General features: G+C 35.4%; 1 protein-coding gene across 8 annotated transcripts in view; it reads right to left on the reverse strand.

Annotated features, from left to right (window-relative positions):
• Nucleotides 1–19,326, reverse strand: part of DMD (dystrophin) — a 1,178,400-nt gene that overhangs the window by 681,803 nt on the left and 477,271 nt on the right. For all 8 annotated transcript variants that reach the window (XM_010394528.4, XM_019282745.3, XM_039551931.1 and 5 more), the window contains 2 exons: nt 14,352–14,527; nt 4,757–4,880 (listed from right to left, as the gene is read on the reverse strand). In XM_010394528.4, coding sequence (XP_010392830.2) covers nt 4,757–4,880; nt 14,352–14,527 — 300 coding nt within the window. The remainder of the gene's footprint in view (nt 1–4,756; nt 4,881–14,351; nt 14,528–19,326) is intronic.

Consider the following 19,326-nt stretch of genomic DNA (forward strand, 5'->3'; position numbering starts at 1 on the left):
TTTTTTCAACTCTTTTTGTTTTCTGTAAAATATTTTTCAGAAAAAAAAAGGTACCAATATTAGAGGGAAAGGTTAACTTTACAGGCTTTTGTCCAAGCAGAGATTAATTCTCCTTTGGACTGCTTTGTAAGAGACAGTGCAACTGTATTATAGTCTAGTTTTAATTGATTGAAAAACATTATAAATTCATCTTTAGCTAAATGCTAGCTAAAGGCAAAGAGGTTATTTTTACAAACCTAAACATTTTATTTGACCTTGAGAATTTTTTGGTAGTTAGTGACTTCATAATCTAGAGAATACTGATGGCTGGAGAAATTTGGATGTTATTCATATATCAAATCAACATCCTACTTTGAGAGCTCTGTGAAAGGATGCAGGGTAGCAGTACTCCGACCTCCTGTGATGGTGACCCATCACCCCTGAGGGCAGAGAGGACAACATTAGCATCACCACCTCTGACAGTGATTCAGCTCCCAAATATCCAGGCCCAAGAAAGCATGCCTGGAAAAGGTCACTAAAACAAAACAAACATATTAGAATGGGGCTTCTGAGAATGCCAAGAGAACAAATTTAATTGTCTAGGATAGCTGACATTTTCCCTTACATCTGTTCCTCGTGTTTATCTTTGATTCTGAATTTCTAGGTGCTTCTTCTTGGCTAACCAAAACTCCTTTCAGGGAGTTTTATTTCCATTTTCATGTTGGATGGTCTCAAATCCAACTTACTAAGCAGGATTTAACACCTGAAATTGTGGAGGTTTTTTTGCACCTGAACCTTCATATATTCGAACTTGCAATACTGAAAGCCCATTATAGCTTAGGAAAAACAAAGAAGTCCTGAGTCATTCTTAGGTCTGATTTTAGTAAAATACACCCGCTAACTGTAGAATATTTATGGTGGGATGAAGCATAACAATATTTACAGCATTAATGTATGGATGTCTCCATTATTTAGGAGTATGGTTGTTCAACAATGAAACTTCTATTCTTACGGCTTTGCAGTCTGCCTGCCCAAGTAAGGTAAATATCCTTCTTCTGTATCAGGGAAGGGATACAAATATTTTCTTCTCCCCAGACATAGGAATGGACTTTTTTCACATGTCTAATATATTCAAGCTACATAATACATCTGCCAAAGGCTAATTTCCTGCCAGGATCTGAAGAACAGCTGGCTTAGTAAAGCTGTCACTGCTTTTCATACAGCCTGCTCTTGGCTCTGTCTCCCCCAGAACCCCTCTGCGCTGAGATGGGAGCAAGCTTTTTCACTTTGTGAATCACCAATGATGGCAAAAGAAATTTCCTTGTGGATTTAATTTCCAATGTCTCTGTCCCCCCATCATGCAGCAGATGCACTTCTGCTAAATCTTATGGAAGTGACCCCTCATCCATGAAAAATGATGGGCAAGAGCAAGCTGCCACAAGAAAAAAAACCCAGAACTAGTAACCTGTCCCCAAAAGAGCAGCAGAAAAGAAAGTCATCATAAAAAGGCTCTAGGACTCAGCACTGGCTATGGTAGGGAATAAAGGGCAGTTTTAATGCACAGGTGTCCTGTGATATACCAATATATGTTGTTATATGGGAGAAAAACCCCAAATGATTAACCAGCAAGGGCAAGATGGGATTTCTGCACACACGTGTAGGTGGTCACACGCATGCTTTTATGAGTACAACACTGAGGTATGACTATGGATGTCAGTGCATGTCCTGGTTTCGGCTGGGATACAGTGAATTTCTTCTCAGTAGCTGGGACAGTGCTGTGTTTTGGATTCACTCTGGGAATAATATTGATAGTATTATGTTTTGGGTTTGCTACGTTTTATTTATCCTAAGACTGCCTTTTTTTGTGTGTCTCATGCTCTGCCAGTGATGCACGAAAAAAAAAAAAAAAAAGCTGGGAGGGAACATAACCACGACAGGTGACCCAAACTGGCCAGGGGGATATTCCACACCGTAGAACAACGTGCTCAGTGTATAAACTGGGGGAGTTATCTGGAAGGGGGCTTATCTGGGTTCAGGGTTGGGGTCTCGCCTTGGTCAGCATGAGGTCAGCAATTGTATTGTGCAACCCTTACCTGTTGTTTGTTTCTTTCTTTTTATTATCAAAATCATTATTTGTTATTATTATATTTTACTTTATGTCATTGACCTACTCTTATCTCAACGTCTCAACCTACAAGTTGTATTTCTGCTTCTCCCCATTCCACTGGGGTGGGTGGGGGGAAGTGAGCAAGTGGTGTTTAGCAAGTGGTGCTTAATTGCCAGCTGGGCTTAAAGCACAACAGTACAATAAAATCTATTTCAATTATCTCTCACATATGTTTCCCTTTCTGCATTTCATTCTTTTTTTATATGCCTTCTACAATTTTACTAGAGATTATAATATGTTAAAACACACACTACCTCATTTTCCATTGATTTGAGGCTCGTTTTGAGAGAACTAATAACTAAAAGTGTTAGCAAGCAGCAATGAAACTGTTCAAATCAATGAACTGAAGAGTGCTTTCTGCTTTGTCTCTCATTTTATGGATAGAGACAGACACAAGACCAGGAAAAGTCAGGTCAGGACAAGTTTTAAAACCTGGAATTTGTAAAAATTTGATTTTTTTTTTTCTTTTTAAAAAAGTGTGTTCAAAGACTTACACTAACTGAAAACCATTCAACACAGAATCCATGTAGCCATTTGTCAAGTGCCATCTTTCAGAGTTTGCACTATCAAATTAATACATGTAACAGAATGTTTTCTCCCTTAGAGCTACTAGAAACTTCTAAATTTGACTTTATTTGCTCTATAAAATGTTCATTTAAAAGCAATGACACTGTGAAATTAAAACTGGTCTTGGTCTTTAAAAATATTTTCAATGTGAATGAAGGATACACATTGCTTTTTCTTATATCTATGTAGAATTACTGGTTTGTCTCAGAGCTCTTTTGATAAACAACAGACCCTTTTCTGCTCTACTTTACTGAAAAAAAAAAAGCTGGAAATTTGTTTTTTAACAACTCAGTTATTAAGTTTCCAAGGAGATCAAAGGAACATCTGGAATATCTCCTGCTATCTTTAGTGTCTTGAATTCAAACTTTAAAAACTCATGCACTGGACAAATTCCACCCATTTTTCTCCAGTACTATGTGTGTTTTCACCAGCTGAAATGAGGCCTGGATAAATGTGGTAGGTAGTGTCCTCCCAGCCCCAATGTTCTTCCTCAGCTCCAGCAAAGGCAAGGCAAGACCTAGTAGAATTCCAGCTGGGACCAAAGGAGGTCCTGTGGTTCAGCCACCTCCACCCCTTTACTTGCAGCAACCACCACCTTCTCAAAAGCAAAGAAAGGAAAGAAGGAGGAAGGGGAACCCTGGCTCCTGGATCCTTTAATGCTTTTATAAAGTCTTAGACAATATGAGGTAGAACAGGCAGGAAACCTGACAGTGTGGATAGCCAGTGTAATTTGTTAGTCAAGATGAGCTAATTTTCATCCTTGAAATGAATACATTCGTCAAAATGTGAATATATGAAGGGAAGATGAGCATTTTGTTTCTTTTTTTCTATTTGTTTCTTTTAAAATTTAGGTTGGAGCACTTGGAAAATTAATTGTATAGCTATTAAAGTATTAGATGAATCCAATTAACTCAGTATGGAAGCATGTGAACCCATCAAATCTACTCTGTGTGTTTGATCCAGTCTGCATATATATGTATATGTATGTATATTTCACATAAAAATGAAGTTGTGCCATAAATTAATTCAAGATATTCCCTTAGAATGGACAATTTCTAGCACTCATACTATGATAATATTAATAACTAAAATTATTGCAAGAAACCTATGATTTAACATGGAATTTAAAAATGCACACTTAAAATCACAAAATTCCATGTTCCTCCATCTTATAATAGCTGATTTATGATGGAAAAACAGACAATCAGAAAAACCAGAAGCAAATCTAAATTCAATCCAGAAACTTTGTCCCATTTGTTTGCGTTCTAGGAGTATGTATCAGCACATTTTTTAATGACGTTCCATAATATACTATGCAACTATCAGAGCTAATTATAAAAAACTCCCTTTTCTTTTACTTGGAAAAGATGGGCATTTTTTCATTGATCCACAAAAATTAAATAAGGAAGAAAATTTGCAACAGTTTCGTTTTTGAGGGCTAAATTCAGTAATTCAGTCTGTGACACACACACATACACACAAACATAGCTACTTCTTAAGCAGGGCAGAACTATTCACTTTGGCAGAAAAGTTTTTGGTTCTGATATGGTACTAAAATAGAGGGGAAAAAACCCCAATAAAATCTCTGTGGAAACTGGTGATTGCCATATATATTTTACAGCACTGTAAAAGGAAATAGATATCGATTTTCTTTAGCATCCACTACAGTGACACTTTTCATGTTCTCCGATTTATGCATGTATAACGTCAAATTAAGCTCTCAGTATAGAATGATGTTACACATTTAAGAAATTAAATATAGCCTTTGGTATAACTTTACCTAAGACTTTCATGGATCTAGAATACCTTAATTAAATATGAATATGTATGAACAAAAACAACAACAAAAATCTATGTATTCAGACAGCCTGCGTAGGAATTTTGGTGCCAAAATGTGAAATTCACAGAAACAGTGAACACCTCTAAATTTATTCTGGACAATCAATGCTTGTCAGTCTGCATTTGAACTCATTTAAACTTGGACTTTGAAAGAACTTTGACAAGCTAATACAAACAGACATATGTATGAGTAGTTTCTCCTACATTGACTCTTTCTCTGAGGTCTGAGATGTTCCCTTCCTTTCGGTAGATGGCAAACTCAGGACTCTGCAGCACTGCCTCGGAGCGGGTCATCCAGCTGTGGAGCTCTGTCGAATCTGAGTCAAACCTGAGAGACAGAAATGTGTAATACGACTTTCAGTTTCCGCTAAGTTTGTGAAAACAGGATTGGCAGCAAACATGGTTGTTTAAACAAGTGAATAAACAGCAATTTCTCTCAGAAAAAGAGAGTTTTAAACTCCCATATCTCATCAGAGAGTTCATAAAGTATTCACCCTACAATTTAGAAATATAAAATTTAGAAACTTTTCCATTTTTAAGACCCTAATTTGACAGCTGAACAGATTCAATAATTTTCACAATAAGTATTCTAATTTTTCAAGCTGATGTTTTTGGAAGACATGAAATAAATGCCTCTCAGTGAAGAGAGAGTACCACAAGTCTGTTGGCTGAGCTGAGGATGTAAGGCCTATCTGGATGCAACCTTCAAACCTGTGAGATTTATGTCCCAGCTTGTAATGATGATATTATAAAGGAAATTCAAGCAGAAAATTTGATGGTAAGAAAGAATCTTTTCTGATCGACTCAAATTTGTTGTAGAATGTAATTACCAATCAACAGGTACAACTTTCTACAGTTAAAGCTTTAGAAACCGAAATTAAAATCCCCAACTCTCTGCACTTACTTTATAACTAATTTTTTACTCCACAGTCCTCCTTACTACAGTCTGGATTCTTTCATCAACTCCTGTAAAACTGATTTTAATTTTTGTTAACCACTCGTAAGGTAATGTCTCAAAATGTATATATGTAGATTGGTAATGTCTAGAAAATTGAAACTGTGATTCAGTATCTACTGTAGGTTCTAAAACAAGAAGCTTCAGACAATATTTTTTCTCGGTTGTGCCACACTCTCTGCTTGATTGCATTTCTTTATTGCACTGTATGTTCTAATATTTATATTCCTTTTGCAGCTGACTTTCCTTCTTCAGCAATACAGTAAACACAATAGAGCAGAAAGACCTGGGGGAAAAAATAATGAGCTTTATCTTTCAGTTTGCTTTGTGACTATAGGTTGCATCATTTTCATACAACTGAAAATCTACTAAAAACAGTAACTTGAACAACAATTATACCCCTGGATGAATTTAATTATTTTATAAAAATAGACTTCATTTATACAAGGATTTATACTTCTAAAATACAAGGATGTAAGGTAAAACCAGGTGCTATATAAATCTACATATACAGAAACGAAAAATGCATATAAGAAAAATTTCCATGCCTGAGCTAATATTTATGATTCCCTTTTTTTCCTTCTCCACTGCGATTTTTTGTATTCATAAATAATGAAAGCAAAAGAAAAAGAATCACACAGTACCTTAATCTCAGTCCAATATTCTATTTTCAAATTATAAACTCTTAGGAATAATTTTGATAAAACAATTCCTGATAATACTATTTGAATAATCATTCCAGGAGAAAAAATGTGACTTTGAAATAATGGAAAGTGCAGAAATCTTCAGTTTTATAAAGAAATACAGATCCAGAGGCAGAAGACAAAATAAAATTCCCAGATGGTTCAAGGAATGTCCCTGCCAGTAACAGATTCTAATCCCTGAACTTGAACTCCACAGTCAGTTAAGAGCTTCCTACTTCAGCTTTATTTCTGATCATTAAATCTACTGCAATTCTTGAAGTAAAATGTTATCCTCTGTTCTGCAAATAATAACTGTATATTTGATGATCACAAACCACCAGACATCTGATAGCAGTGAAGACAAGTTTAGCAGTCCCTGAGTACTAAAATTCCTTGACTGCAGGTACAATTGTATGAATCCTGGCATTTGTTCTATTCTGAAGCTGCAGGCAAGTAGGATTAGTGAGACCAAGTCTCTGAAAAATAGCCTGGTGTTACCCTGGCACAGGATGGAAATTGACAGAGAAAAACATTTATCAGTGATCAATTCTTCAAAAAAAAAGGATTTATCCCTTGCCTCTGCAACACCTGGAAGAAGAATGGGAGCATTTGGGACGGTTTTGACAGTTCAACAAATAATTAGGAACACATCTCATGGCCCAGAGAGCCATCAGATGGTGGTGAGTATTAGGCACAGATCTTTAGGGTCCCTTCCAACTGAAAGCATTCTATAATATGATATGATTCTCTGATATGACAAAGCTGATCTCACATAACAGATTGCTCTGTCACTTGCAGTTTCTTCTGGAGATAAATATAATTTCAGAAACAAAGCCTCCTGTTCAAAAAGGGCAATAGGGGGGTAGAAGATAATTAAAATACATAAAAGTTAAGTACCTTTTTGCAGTACATAAATATTTTTAAGATAAAGACATTTTACCCAGTATGAAAAAAACAAACAAAACACTGTCATGTTCATCTTGTGTAAAAGGAGGAAACATTGGTAGAAATAGCATTTAATCATTCTGCTTTAGTGATTGTATGCTTCCTCTCTGAGCACAGCTGCAGTTAAAAATTATATTAGGTCTAGATTGATATCAAAGTATAAATGGAGTCTTTAAATCTCCTAGGAGCAACAATACTTTTGACATAAAATAGTGCAAGACTACCTTTCTGTCCCAACAAACTTCACCTCACGTAGAATTTGTAAAAATAGATCCATGGAAGATACTAAACCAAAACTCACTTGAGAAATTACTTTAAATACTACCTTAAATTAACATGCACATTGGCACGCTAACCACCTAAAAATTCAATTTGAAGGAGTGGATTTATTCTTCATGCAGAAGTCATGGTTTTGTTTTCCAGTTAGTCTTTTCTTCTGCTGTTCCCACAAGGGAGATACTACTTTTACTGGTCCCACAGCCCTCTCTTTACAGGCTAGCACATGCCAGCTGAGTTCAAATGGAGATTTGATTTTACTGTGAAATATAAACAAATTTTCTCTTGTTGCTTAGTGATTTCCAGAATTTTTTTTATTAGATAGGGGGCTTCTAGTAGGACTACAGTATCTTGCTGTGGTGTGTATTTGGGTTGGACATTCCATGCACAGAAGGAAAAAAATGTGATGCAATTAAGTTGTGAAATGCCTCAAAGTTGAGATTTATTGTGTATTTAATATGGAAAAGGAAAGCCAGAACAAGGAGTAAACTTTGAACACATACATGATCATAGTAAGAGAGTTTGGAATGGGAGTCTGAAGTGGACATATGGCTTAGGATGATCCAGAAAATCAATTTGTGGAGAATTTTCCATGAAATTGTGACTGGCATAGATTAAAAGTATGAAGAGGGTTTTAAAATACGCTTTGAGTAAATAGATATAGAAACAAATTCAGCATTGAACAAATTCACATAGGAACACGAGGCATGAAGTATCTTCCTGTCATGTGGCCATCATGGTACATAATCTTATCTCTAAACTGACTGAATTTCATCTTTAAACTACATTACTATGTTACTGCTACCATGGCCAGACGGTGGTTTCAGTACTTTATTCTTCTAACAGACAGGAATTGCCTGACAACTTCCTTTGCTCGTCTGGTTTTTTTTTCCTTCCTTCCCCAAACAAAAATCACACTGGGCCTGTCACCACTGTGAATCTTGGGCAGACATAAAACCATTTGCCTACATCTTGAGTTGGCAGGGAATGATACAACTTTGATCCGAGAACCACATTACTGAATTATTTTGTTTCCATGTCTGGACTGAAATCCCCAGCTCACCAGAGGTCTTTCTCAGCTTGCAGCTCTTCACTGCCTAGAAGGTATCAAAGAACAACTTTACAGTACAGGGTGCCCATTGGAAGAATTATTCTGATCTAATTCCCTGCTGTCTGTCTTCCTCCTCTGTATTTGTAGTTGATGAGCCATTAATTGATAAATAGACTTGGTCTCATCTTCTAATTGAACAGCCGATTTATCCAAGCAACTACTTTTACCTTCCTACTTTTTTAGTTTAGTTGTCAAATAATTTTATTTCCTTTTGGAATGACATTTTGACCCTCCCTGTACACTTGTGATACTATTCAGTTTAGCCTCCTCCACATTATGACCTGTTCATTTCTGTAATGCACACCATGGCATGAAAAGAAATACTAAATCAATCCCAAGTGTGTATCTCCAACAGAAACTTCACTAGTACCATTAGGTATAGAGTACTTTTAAACCCAGTCATCATGGCCTGCAGCAAGTGCTGACAGCACCACTCCTATAATATTGCAGGTAATTTCAGGAGCTAAATGAGAAGAATATAAATTCTCTGGTTATTTGTCACTAATCCATTGCTCACCTCACAAAAAGTATAAAGGGTTAAAACTAATAAGCATTAAAAAGTGTCCATGTTTACAGACCTCATCATACCCATACTTCTTACACTCCAAGTGAAAATGTTGATTAGTTATTTCCCCTGTAAGAAACAGAAAACTATTCTGTTGTGTCTCAGTCACCTTTTCCTTTCCTCTGGAATTGGCTACAGACATACTGATATCAAAAAGCACCAGGAAAATTGAAGACATCTTCTTTTTGGGTTTGTTACCTATCATTAGATAACAATACCAGAGCAAAAGCTGCATTTCTGGAAGAGAATAACAGTTAACCCAAGGGAGGGCTGCAGAAGTGCTAAACAATCACAATCTAGTCCTGACTAATATAATTAATTGCACAGAAAGGGGATATCTGAAACAATAGCTACCAAAAACAACATTATAAAGTCATTATAATTTTTCCTTTGATACATTTTTTCCTACAAAAATCCAAACTTTTCTAAATAAGGAACCATTGGAATCCCAAATAAAATAATTTTCAAAAAAGTGAGGTCTTCTCTCTTTTCAAAAAGTTCATTTAACAGCTGTTAAATGAAAAAAACACTAGATGGAGCAACTATACTCTTTTTAACACACCTTGCTCTTCAAAGGGCATCAAGTCTCTTTCAAATCTTCAGATTAACATTATACCAATAATAATGTTATGGCAAGTAGACCTTCCCTGGAAACATTAAGAAGCATGTAAAAAGCTATTTACCAAATTACAAAGAAAGGTATCTTTGGACATTATTGAAGCACATTAATATTAAAAATATGTTTAAATTAAATATTAACCAACTCTTACCTGTCTGCTATTTAAAAACTTAGCATGACCAGAGCAATTTTCAGATTTTTCTGTGATATGCAACTGACCTGTTTTTCCCAGAATATGTAAATACCATGAAAACAAATGTTACCTTGCATCCCTTCCTCCCATCTACAAGGTTTTTTTTAATACTATAACCTCAGCTGTGTTGCATTTATCTCTAGCCCTAATGCTTAATACATACTTCTCAAGATCTTATTATACAGCTCCAAGTATTTTATCTTTCTCAGTTTCAAATTTATTCCTTTGGGAAAAGGAGCTTTTCTTTGACTAGTAACAGAACTTAACTCACCTGAATTATTCTGACATTTTGAAACATTACTTCTGAAGCAGTTTTAGATTTTTGGGGGGAGAATGGAGGGGGAAGAAATTAAAAAAAAAAATCAAATCTGATTCTTATCTCTGCTTTCCATCACTTATGGCAAAAACTTGCTTTAAGAGGCAAGAAAAAATCAACAGCTTCCTTCCCATGCATCCATGTCAGAGTGAATAAGAGCAATGGAAATGTGACATTCAGTCCTGCAGATGTTACTGGTCTACAAATCAAATTGCTTCTTCTCAATTTCTTCAGTTTAAACAGAGATTTTTATACTTTCAATCCTGACAAAACACTTGGAAATATAAAAGTAAAACACATTCTAGAAAGTTTGATGCTTCACTCTTAGCCATCCATTTTTTTCTCCTCGGCTTAGTAACTGGAGGCTGTACTCTTACACAGTACACTAACACAATATTCACTGAGTAGCCAAAATACTCTTCCCTCCTTAAAGAGGTTTCTAGTATCTCTAAAACATTTAGTTCACAGCAAAGCAAATCTGGAGCACAAATCTTTCCAAGCATGTGGCAATGAAGCCTGATGCATTTATTTCAAGTATACTCCTTTAAAGAAACAATGCTGCCAAAAACCTGAGAAGAGATGAAAGAAGCTGGCAAAACCTGGGAGCATTATTCACCACCTCAAAAAGGCCTCAACCCCCAATGTGTCTTTCCCTTCCAGCCCCAAAATACCAAGGAACAGCATGCAGTGTGTTGTGCTGTGGCTGCAGAAAGCAGCCAACACAGTCTGGTTATTTACCTTTGGAAGCTTCAGTAATTGCTAGGGGTTTTTTTATCAAACCAAAACTAAAGAGCACATAACCATAAACTATTAGCTATTAAGGGCTCAGGGAAAATTTTGGCTGTAAACACACGCAATATAGAACAATGTAGGAGAGGTAGGTTGAGAACCCCCATTCTTTTAGTTTACTTAAAAAAATCAAAAGGCATGCATCACTGTGGGCTTTGTTTATCCTGGGGTGCAGCTACAACTGAATACAAACAAAAAACCCTGAAAGATCTTGTGGCCAACAGTGCACCCAGAAAATAAATGACTGGCTGTTTTTTCAAATATAATGCTTCTTCTCACATCAGAAAAAAGCATTGATCAAAAAGGTGTCTAGTCACCAATGAACAAAGATATTTTAACTGAGCACCCAAATTTTAAGATAAGCTTTCTTCTTCCATTATTACGCTTATATTTAGTATAAATTTATATTTTCTTTTCTTTGAGAAAGACAGCAACATACTATTAAATGTGCTTGTTTTCAGGACTACATTTTTACATATTAATTAAAAACAGGCACAAAAATTGTTGTTCTAAGATGAAACTTCTTCCCCAAAGTTTACTGTCAAAGTGTTTTTCTGAAGCTATTTATTGACTGGTCCTCCCACTGTGGAACATCCGCTTGGACTTTCTGCAGACTAAAGGTACATAAATTGTGGGGTTTGTTTTTTTTTTGTTTTTTTCTCTGTTCAGTTAGAAATGCCAAAAAATTATCTGAATGGAGAAAAACTGCCTTCAGATAATACAACCATAATTCATCCTGCTGCACAGCTGTGGACATTTCCAACATTTACTTTGGACATTACCATAATGTAGATCCACTCATAGGTATAACAGTCACCCTGGACTAGTTCTCATGTGCTGGTGCAATTGCATTGTTAAAGCAAATCTAGTAATTTCAGCACACAACACAATAGTTGGAGCATATTCAAGTGTATCAAACAATTAACTCAATTTTTCCTTGTAAAAGTCAGATTTCTCTCCCAGCAGATCCAAATAAAAGTCTAACCTGTGCAGAAATGAAAAGGACTCTGATTTTACACATCTAAAAGAAACCACAACTTATTCAATTATGTAAAGTAATCCCAGGCAAAGACTCAGAACTAAAGATTGTTCTATCTTGACTCTTATCTCAAAGTTAAACAGAAATTATATAGTGAATGCACATATTTTAGATAGCATTAAAACAAATCAAAAACCCTTGAAACCTAGTATGCATGGTAAAAAAAAATCATTAACACACTGTAAATTTGGTAGCAGATCTACCAGTTATATATCTACAAGCAATCCTAGTCTCAAAGTTGATAATATATCCTATTTTCTGTAAAAGGATCAGTCAGATTTATATATAAACTTGTTAGTTGTAGTGCTTTAGACAGACATCAGCTAAAACACTCTAGCAACACATAATTATCAGTTTCTACAAACCAAGGTAGTTTGGAACAAAACCAATTCCCATAATCCAGCTAACTCCTGCCCTCAGGCAGTTTCATTGCCTGATGACTATGAAGTCTGTATTTTGCTGTACCCTGCCAAGTTTACTTTCAGTATTAAGGCAAATTAAAAGAATATGAACAAGAAGGAAAATATATGCTAACAGCAAATATATAGTAGCTGGGAAAGGAACTTCTACTGCCAATTGGCCTCCAGTTTTATAATGATACATATAGCAACAATTTTCTTGAAGAATTAAAAGAGTAGGTTCTAAAAAAATCATCCTCCTTAATTTAGCTTTAATTAAGATAATGCTTTCCTTTATAGCAGTGGCCTTATACTTTACATCCTTATGAAGTAAGATCATTCCTAAAACATTCAGTTTGGAAAGAAAAAAGTGAAAAGTTTTAAAATATCAATTATTTAAATACTTGAAAACAACAAGGATTCTTAATTTTTCAATTTCAAAATAAAGCACATCACTATTTTCATGACAGGGACCATGCTGCAATAAAGGTTTACTGTGGTATATAAGCCAACAGGGCCTTCATCCCGTTTCTCATCTTTGCAATTAATACTGAAACATTTACAGGAGTGCTAAGGCTTATAATTCCTGATAAGTAATAACTATGCCATCTAAAAATTCCTTCAACAAATTCAGGACTTAAAAGTCTGCAACAGATACTCATTTCTGTGCATTATTTTGAGTGCTTGGGAATATAACAGCAAAATATAACTCTCACTATGATTTAATGGTAACCTAGGACAAGGGAAAAAACAGATTCCAAATGAGGACTTTGGAGATAGATTCAATTCATTCAAATTTAGCTTAACATCTTATTTAGACTAAGCAATTTCCATAGAAATAGCTATCCAATTTAACAAAAAGGGGGAGAATCACTCTTCTTAAATCATTCCTAAATAATGATGCTGAGCTAGAAACCTTACTTTTAGAATGGTTAAACACAAGTACAATGCCTATGTATAAAAAGTATCTATTTTTTCAGTAACATACAGCTTCAATTAAAAAGAAGTCAGGTTTCTCCTATTCTTGCTATATTTCATTCTTCTTAGTAAGCAAAACACTATTTTATAAGAAAATAGTTGTCCTGGTAAACACATTGAACTAAACGAGGATATTGTCTATAGAAATGAGACACCGAATGCAGTTTCATGTCCCTTTCAGTCCTTGAATCTATTACCTTGGAATTCATGTTCATCTGAATATCAAAACACATTTCCAAAACAAATGTTACAATGAATGTTTGAATTCTACCTTCTTAGCACCTCATTTAGAAACTTAGTGCTTGAGGCAATTCTCCTTAAACACATCAGAAATTTTTCTCCTGACTTTAACTAGTGTTCGGCATTAGTCTAAAATCCCTTGTCACTTGTACTTGAGTTACACAGGAAAAAAAATCTGAAAGTAATAATGAATGTTTCACCAAATATTAAGTGCCTCTGCAGAGCTGCTATTTTTACTCCTGACCCATAAGCCCAGAAGAATACAATGAACTTTAGAAACCAGGTAATATCTGCATTATTAGTATTTTAACTACTATAAAATGCTTCTTAAAGAATACAAAAGTCTTAGAATTAATGGAATGCTTCTTGCCCATCATGTTTCAAGACCATAGCCGAGTGGGATCCCCACAACGCCATACATAAGGACTTCAACTGACTATAATTACTATGCAATGGTATTGATGTAATCATTAACATTCTATACTGCTAAATAGGTGGAATAGAAGCACAATATAATCCATAACTCATACTGAATAAAGAAAGAGAATTATCAGCTGGTACCCTAACAGAGAACAGAAATACAATTTTAAGCTCAAAATAGCATACAGAAAAATATTGCAGTCAAATGACTATTTTTGCATTTTCATCCAGACTCTGTCAGTATTCTCTCTCTGTCTCTTGATGATTCTCACCTCTTCCTAATTTCTGAATCCACAAGGAGTTGCCTTTTTTTGTGGGGTGGAGGTGGTGGGAGTTCCTCTTTACCGTGCTTAACCAGGATTTGTTCTCTTGTGGTCACCATAGTTACAGTTTCCATTACAGTTGTCTGTGTTAGTGATGTCTGAGTGGTAGTGACAGCCTGCGAAATCTGTGAGAAGTACAAAAACAGAGGTCACACATCGTTTGAAAGACTTCAGTAAAGATTGTTTGGAGGAGCAATACAAAATAATGAAAATAATAGAAAAACTGCTCCCATCTGATCATAGGCTGACCTTCAGAAAAAAACCTTACATGCAACTCAAGCCAGATTGTTTTATCTGACTCATGGTGTGTGAATAAGATATCTGCAAAAGCCAATATCAAAATCAGAAAGGATTCTAATGAACTCTCAGCTCCCTGTAATCCATGCTGAATGAAGAAAAGAAATCAATGGAATTTTAAAATGGAATTGAATGATAGCAAATACCTACAATTTTACTATGACTAAATAATAATTTCAGACTGTCCCCAGTCTGAAAATTTGCTCCTTGAGAGGTGATGAAGGCATGAAAATAGCACTAAATTACCAATCATTAGTCTTACCATTTATAAAAAATTTCAAATCGAATGTAATTCACCATAACCTACTTGCATGAAAGGGCAGTCAACTTTCTGGCTGGAAATCTTAGATTAGAACATACACACTAGAAGGCAAATTAATTTGCATCAGTTTTATTCCAAATTAAAAAAAAATATTAAGGGGTTACTAATACCCATGGCATGTAACACTACCAATCTAATGCATTTAGCTTTGCCCCAGTAACATGAAAAAACCCCTTTGTATAGCTCAGCTGAATTAAAAAAAGAATGATGAGAAATATTTTTGCTCATACTTGTTTGTACACTGCTTGTGCATGTACTGCCAATTTATACTTTTTTCCATATAAAACCAAACTAGAAACTTCCAGTTCAGATGTGGGCAGCTGTTCTTAAATCCCTTAACTCGTGAGAAATAGGTCACTTCTTTTTCTGATTCTCTCAGATGATGGCTCATTTGTCAAAATGCTCTAGTTACAGCTCCAATGACCAACTCACAGTTTAAGAGCAATGAAACGGAAAATAAAAGAAAGAATTTATACCAGGAGTAGAAAAAGTTGTGCACCTGAAGAGCCCTGCTTCTTTGCTTTTGCTAATATGCAAGAATTAGAGTTTCCAATTCAATAATGGAAATTCCAGTATCTAAAAGTCCATTAAACTATAAACACATACATAAATTATCTATTACTTCTTTTATCAGAAACTCAGTAAGAGAATTGAGTCTGCTTAGTTATTGAGACATAAGTGCTTCTATAAACAAGGAAGAGGTAAACAGGTCTAACACCTTTCCCGCAATGCTTTCTTGCATTGAAAAAAATAATAGAATGACAAGGAAAGGGAAATACTGTTAGCAAGAAGCCTCTTCCCAGCAGGCAACATCAGTAAAGCTAAGAAACCTGAAAAAAAACCCAACAAATTCCTTTTCTGAATTCTTCACATTGTCTTCTATGCAAAAGTCTTCCTGTTCTTTGGCCAGGCTGCCAGTGGAAGTGATGAGTTGGGAAGTGCTTTACCACTGTAAATTGTCAGTATTTCTTATTTAAAGCAGTTAACCCAATGCTGTTCTTACACCTCTAAAAAGAGGCAGTAGTCTAGATTTTAGAGCAGACTCTGGACTACTCAGAAGATTATAAAATTTAGATACAGAACAGGTTTTTTAAAAAATATATGGATTAATTATGTCAATTGAACAAACCGCTTGTGACCTGCAGGGATTTAGCTAACATATGAACTACAAAGTTCTCTGGAAGAGAAAAACACCCAGTTGACTTTTTAATCACTAGAATTTTATGTAGTAACACTCTTGTTTTAATTCTCTCAACAAATGTATTGATTTTAACTTTTTTTCCTACAGAAATCATGACAATATCAAGTCAGCATTTCCATATTTTTATTGAAACTCTATACAGCATACTTTTCCATTTTATTTTAATTAATTATAGGGCAGAAAGAAAAGCAAGTTAAAGCTTCTGATGTCTAGGGTTCTATGAAATTTGAGGATAGAACCTGATGTCATCTTTCCCTGAGCTGACTAAACATAAGAAAAAAAAGAATTTCTTGCCTATTCTATAAGTTTGGGTACAGTCTCTCTGTCTCTCTTTCCTCTTCTCATAAATTCTTATTACACTCTGTTTTATCCAAAAATCAATGACAGGATGATGTTTCAGACACCCAGAGTCATATCCTGCCATGTTTTCATTTGCTAATCAATATTAGGGCAGAGTTTTCAGCGAAGAAGGTGAAACACAGAATAAACCACAGCTAGGGCACTGTAGGAATCATCTGCAGCATAATACCAATTACACAGGAGTAGCAGCTTCAGCTGGAGATGGGGAACTGCACTTCCAGAGCTGGTAGTGCAGTTACTGCTCAGAGCAGTCATGTCATGATGCTGTGAAGGGTAATGATTTCTATGTCAAAATAGTAAAAAACTGTTTTTCATGCTGAATCAACAGGAGTGGAGGTTAAATACTATCTGCTTCAAAAGGAGAATGGAGATGTGAATTTGAAGTTCATAATTATTCTAACTAGAGACAGGGTAAGACTGAAAGGTAGATTGCAGTCTTACTCTGCAAGAGAAGGCTGGTTCACATTTAAACTGCATACAATTTAGTGTGTATAGGACAATCAAAAATATTAGGAATTACAAAAAAGAAGTAACTTTTATTGGCTTATCTGGGGAAAAAAAGAAAATGAAGGAAAAAAAAAAAGGAAAAAGAAAAAAACCAAAACCAACCAACCAAAAAATATCCCCACCCAAACATCTTTTTAATCACCAAAATGGTGTGCTTCATGTATTATTCAAAGATGGTCCAAATAATAAATGTATATTTTCTTCATCCCTCTCAGTCCCTGAACAGCAAATGTGATTCTGAGAAGGGGCAATATAGACTAGGGCTTTAACCCACTAGAAAATCATATGGAAAGTGCTAAGGTGACTCACAAGGCTGCACATTAAAAGGCTTTCAAAATACAATGCTTGCCTGCAGTATCACATCAAGCCCATCTTAGAAACATGTTAAAACTCATCTCTTTTCAGAGTAGAAAAATTCAAATCTTTTTCATCATCTATAGGCAAACATATGTACAACGTGTGTACAGCACTTCAGTAGTTTTATGTCATTTTATTTCTCATTTATACAGCAGCCTTCCTTTAATGCCAACATTTATTACTGTCATTGGAAGTGCCCTCTGTCCTGATAAACTCATAATTTTCTTTTACACTCACTTTTGGAGCTGTCATCTGCTCTTTGATGAAATTTATCTCTGTGAGTGGGGAAGTTCAGATGAGGAATGGTGTTTTCTTTAGTTTGGAAAGATTTTCAGTACAATTTAGAGGAGCATAATGAACTCAGCAAAGCTGGGTTTAGAGTTTCTGGAAGCTACGCATCTAGCCTAAGCAAGCTGTCCTTGTCCTTGATTCCACTGTGTGGTCAGTGAAGGAAAGCTGACATTTTCATGATAAGGACAAACTGCTTTTTTAGAGGTATTTCTCTCTCACACCCTTGCCTTCCAGTCATTTGTAGCAGAAGCTTCAGCCATGTGTTCTGATTAGATGCTTGAATTCAAGAGCAATTAATTCAGCCAAATGTGGGAGGACTCACATTCTCCTTCTGCACTTTTCCTTTGGGATTTATAACTACTTTGTATGTCTAGTTGGAGAATCATCTTTGAACTGAGCCTGAGGAGACGTCTCTTCCATTTAATTTCTTATTTTGTTAACAAGTTAATCATTAAGCGACACATTATTAAGAGAAAAGGGGAAATAACTAAGGACAAAAATGTAATTATGAAGGTATTATGAAAATTATTAATCATAGAATCCTTTAGATTGGAAAAGACATTTAAGATCATTGAGTTTAAGTATTGACCTAGCTCTGCCAAGTCCACCACTAAATCACGTAAAGTTAATTTTGAAGGCAATACCTAAGCTTGATGAATAAAATGTGCATTTTCTGATAGATTTTAGTGAAAAATATCCTATTTTTCACCCTCTTCAAAGTCTCCTCCTCCCCAGCTCATGAGTAGAGAGCATAATGAGATCTTGTAAAAGCATTTTTTCCTTGCAGTGTAAACACATAAATGAGCTCTGTAATGAATATTTGTAAAAACTGTACTAATATTGTCTGCCTGCCTAGAGAGAAACACACGTTGACAAGTACACCACCAGTATTTCACAGAAGATATGTCTGAACAGTGTATCAGTGCCTTAGAAACAGGTCCTACTACAGTCAGCACTGACTGTGCAATGTTTCCAGAAGGTGAAGCAATATCCCCATGACAGAAAATCACCGCTGTCCAAAGCAGAGCAGCTTGGAGGAAAACCTTTTCAAGTGAAGTGGTCTGCTACGACAGGACAGCTACACTGGTTTTGGAATCCAAAGCATCTCCCAGGCGTGCTGATCTATGTTTAAACTCTCAGGACTGCTCACTTCATTTTCTGTAACTTAAGTTCCATTTTCAAAACTAGTACCTGCTTATAGGAGTGATCACCAATCTAAACAGCTCTTGAACAATCTGGAGTGACTTACTGACTTCCTCAAATCATGTGATCCTAGCCATCCCAAATCCAAAAATGAATCCCTGGAATTTTCCTCTGCTTTGAAACAGGAGGTTTTCCACAGTAAATATGTTATAACTAAATCTTATTTTCAACTCCTAAATGCTGTGAACACAATCTGGTTTTGCTTTCTCTTACTAAGTGAAATTGTGCCCTTGCCCCATTCTCTTTCCTTCTATTCTCCCACACTGATTTTTTCCATCATCAGCTGGTTTTTCTAACTATCACAGAGAAAACTAAAATATTAAGGTATGAGTTGAAACCAAGGTTATTGAGAGGTATTCAGATCACCACATGAAGTATTTCTTTAA

This window comes from Corvus cornix, chromosome 1 (assembly GCF_000738735.6).
Source record: "Corvus cornix cornix isolate S_Up_H32 chromosome 1, ASM73873v5, whole genome shotgun sequence".
Taxonomy (NCBI): domain Eukaryota; kingdom Metazoa; phylum Chordata; class Aves; order Passeriformes; family Corvidae; genus Corvus; species Corvus cornix.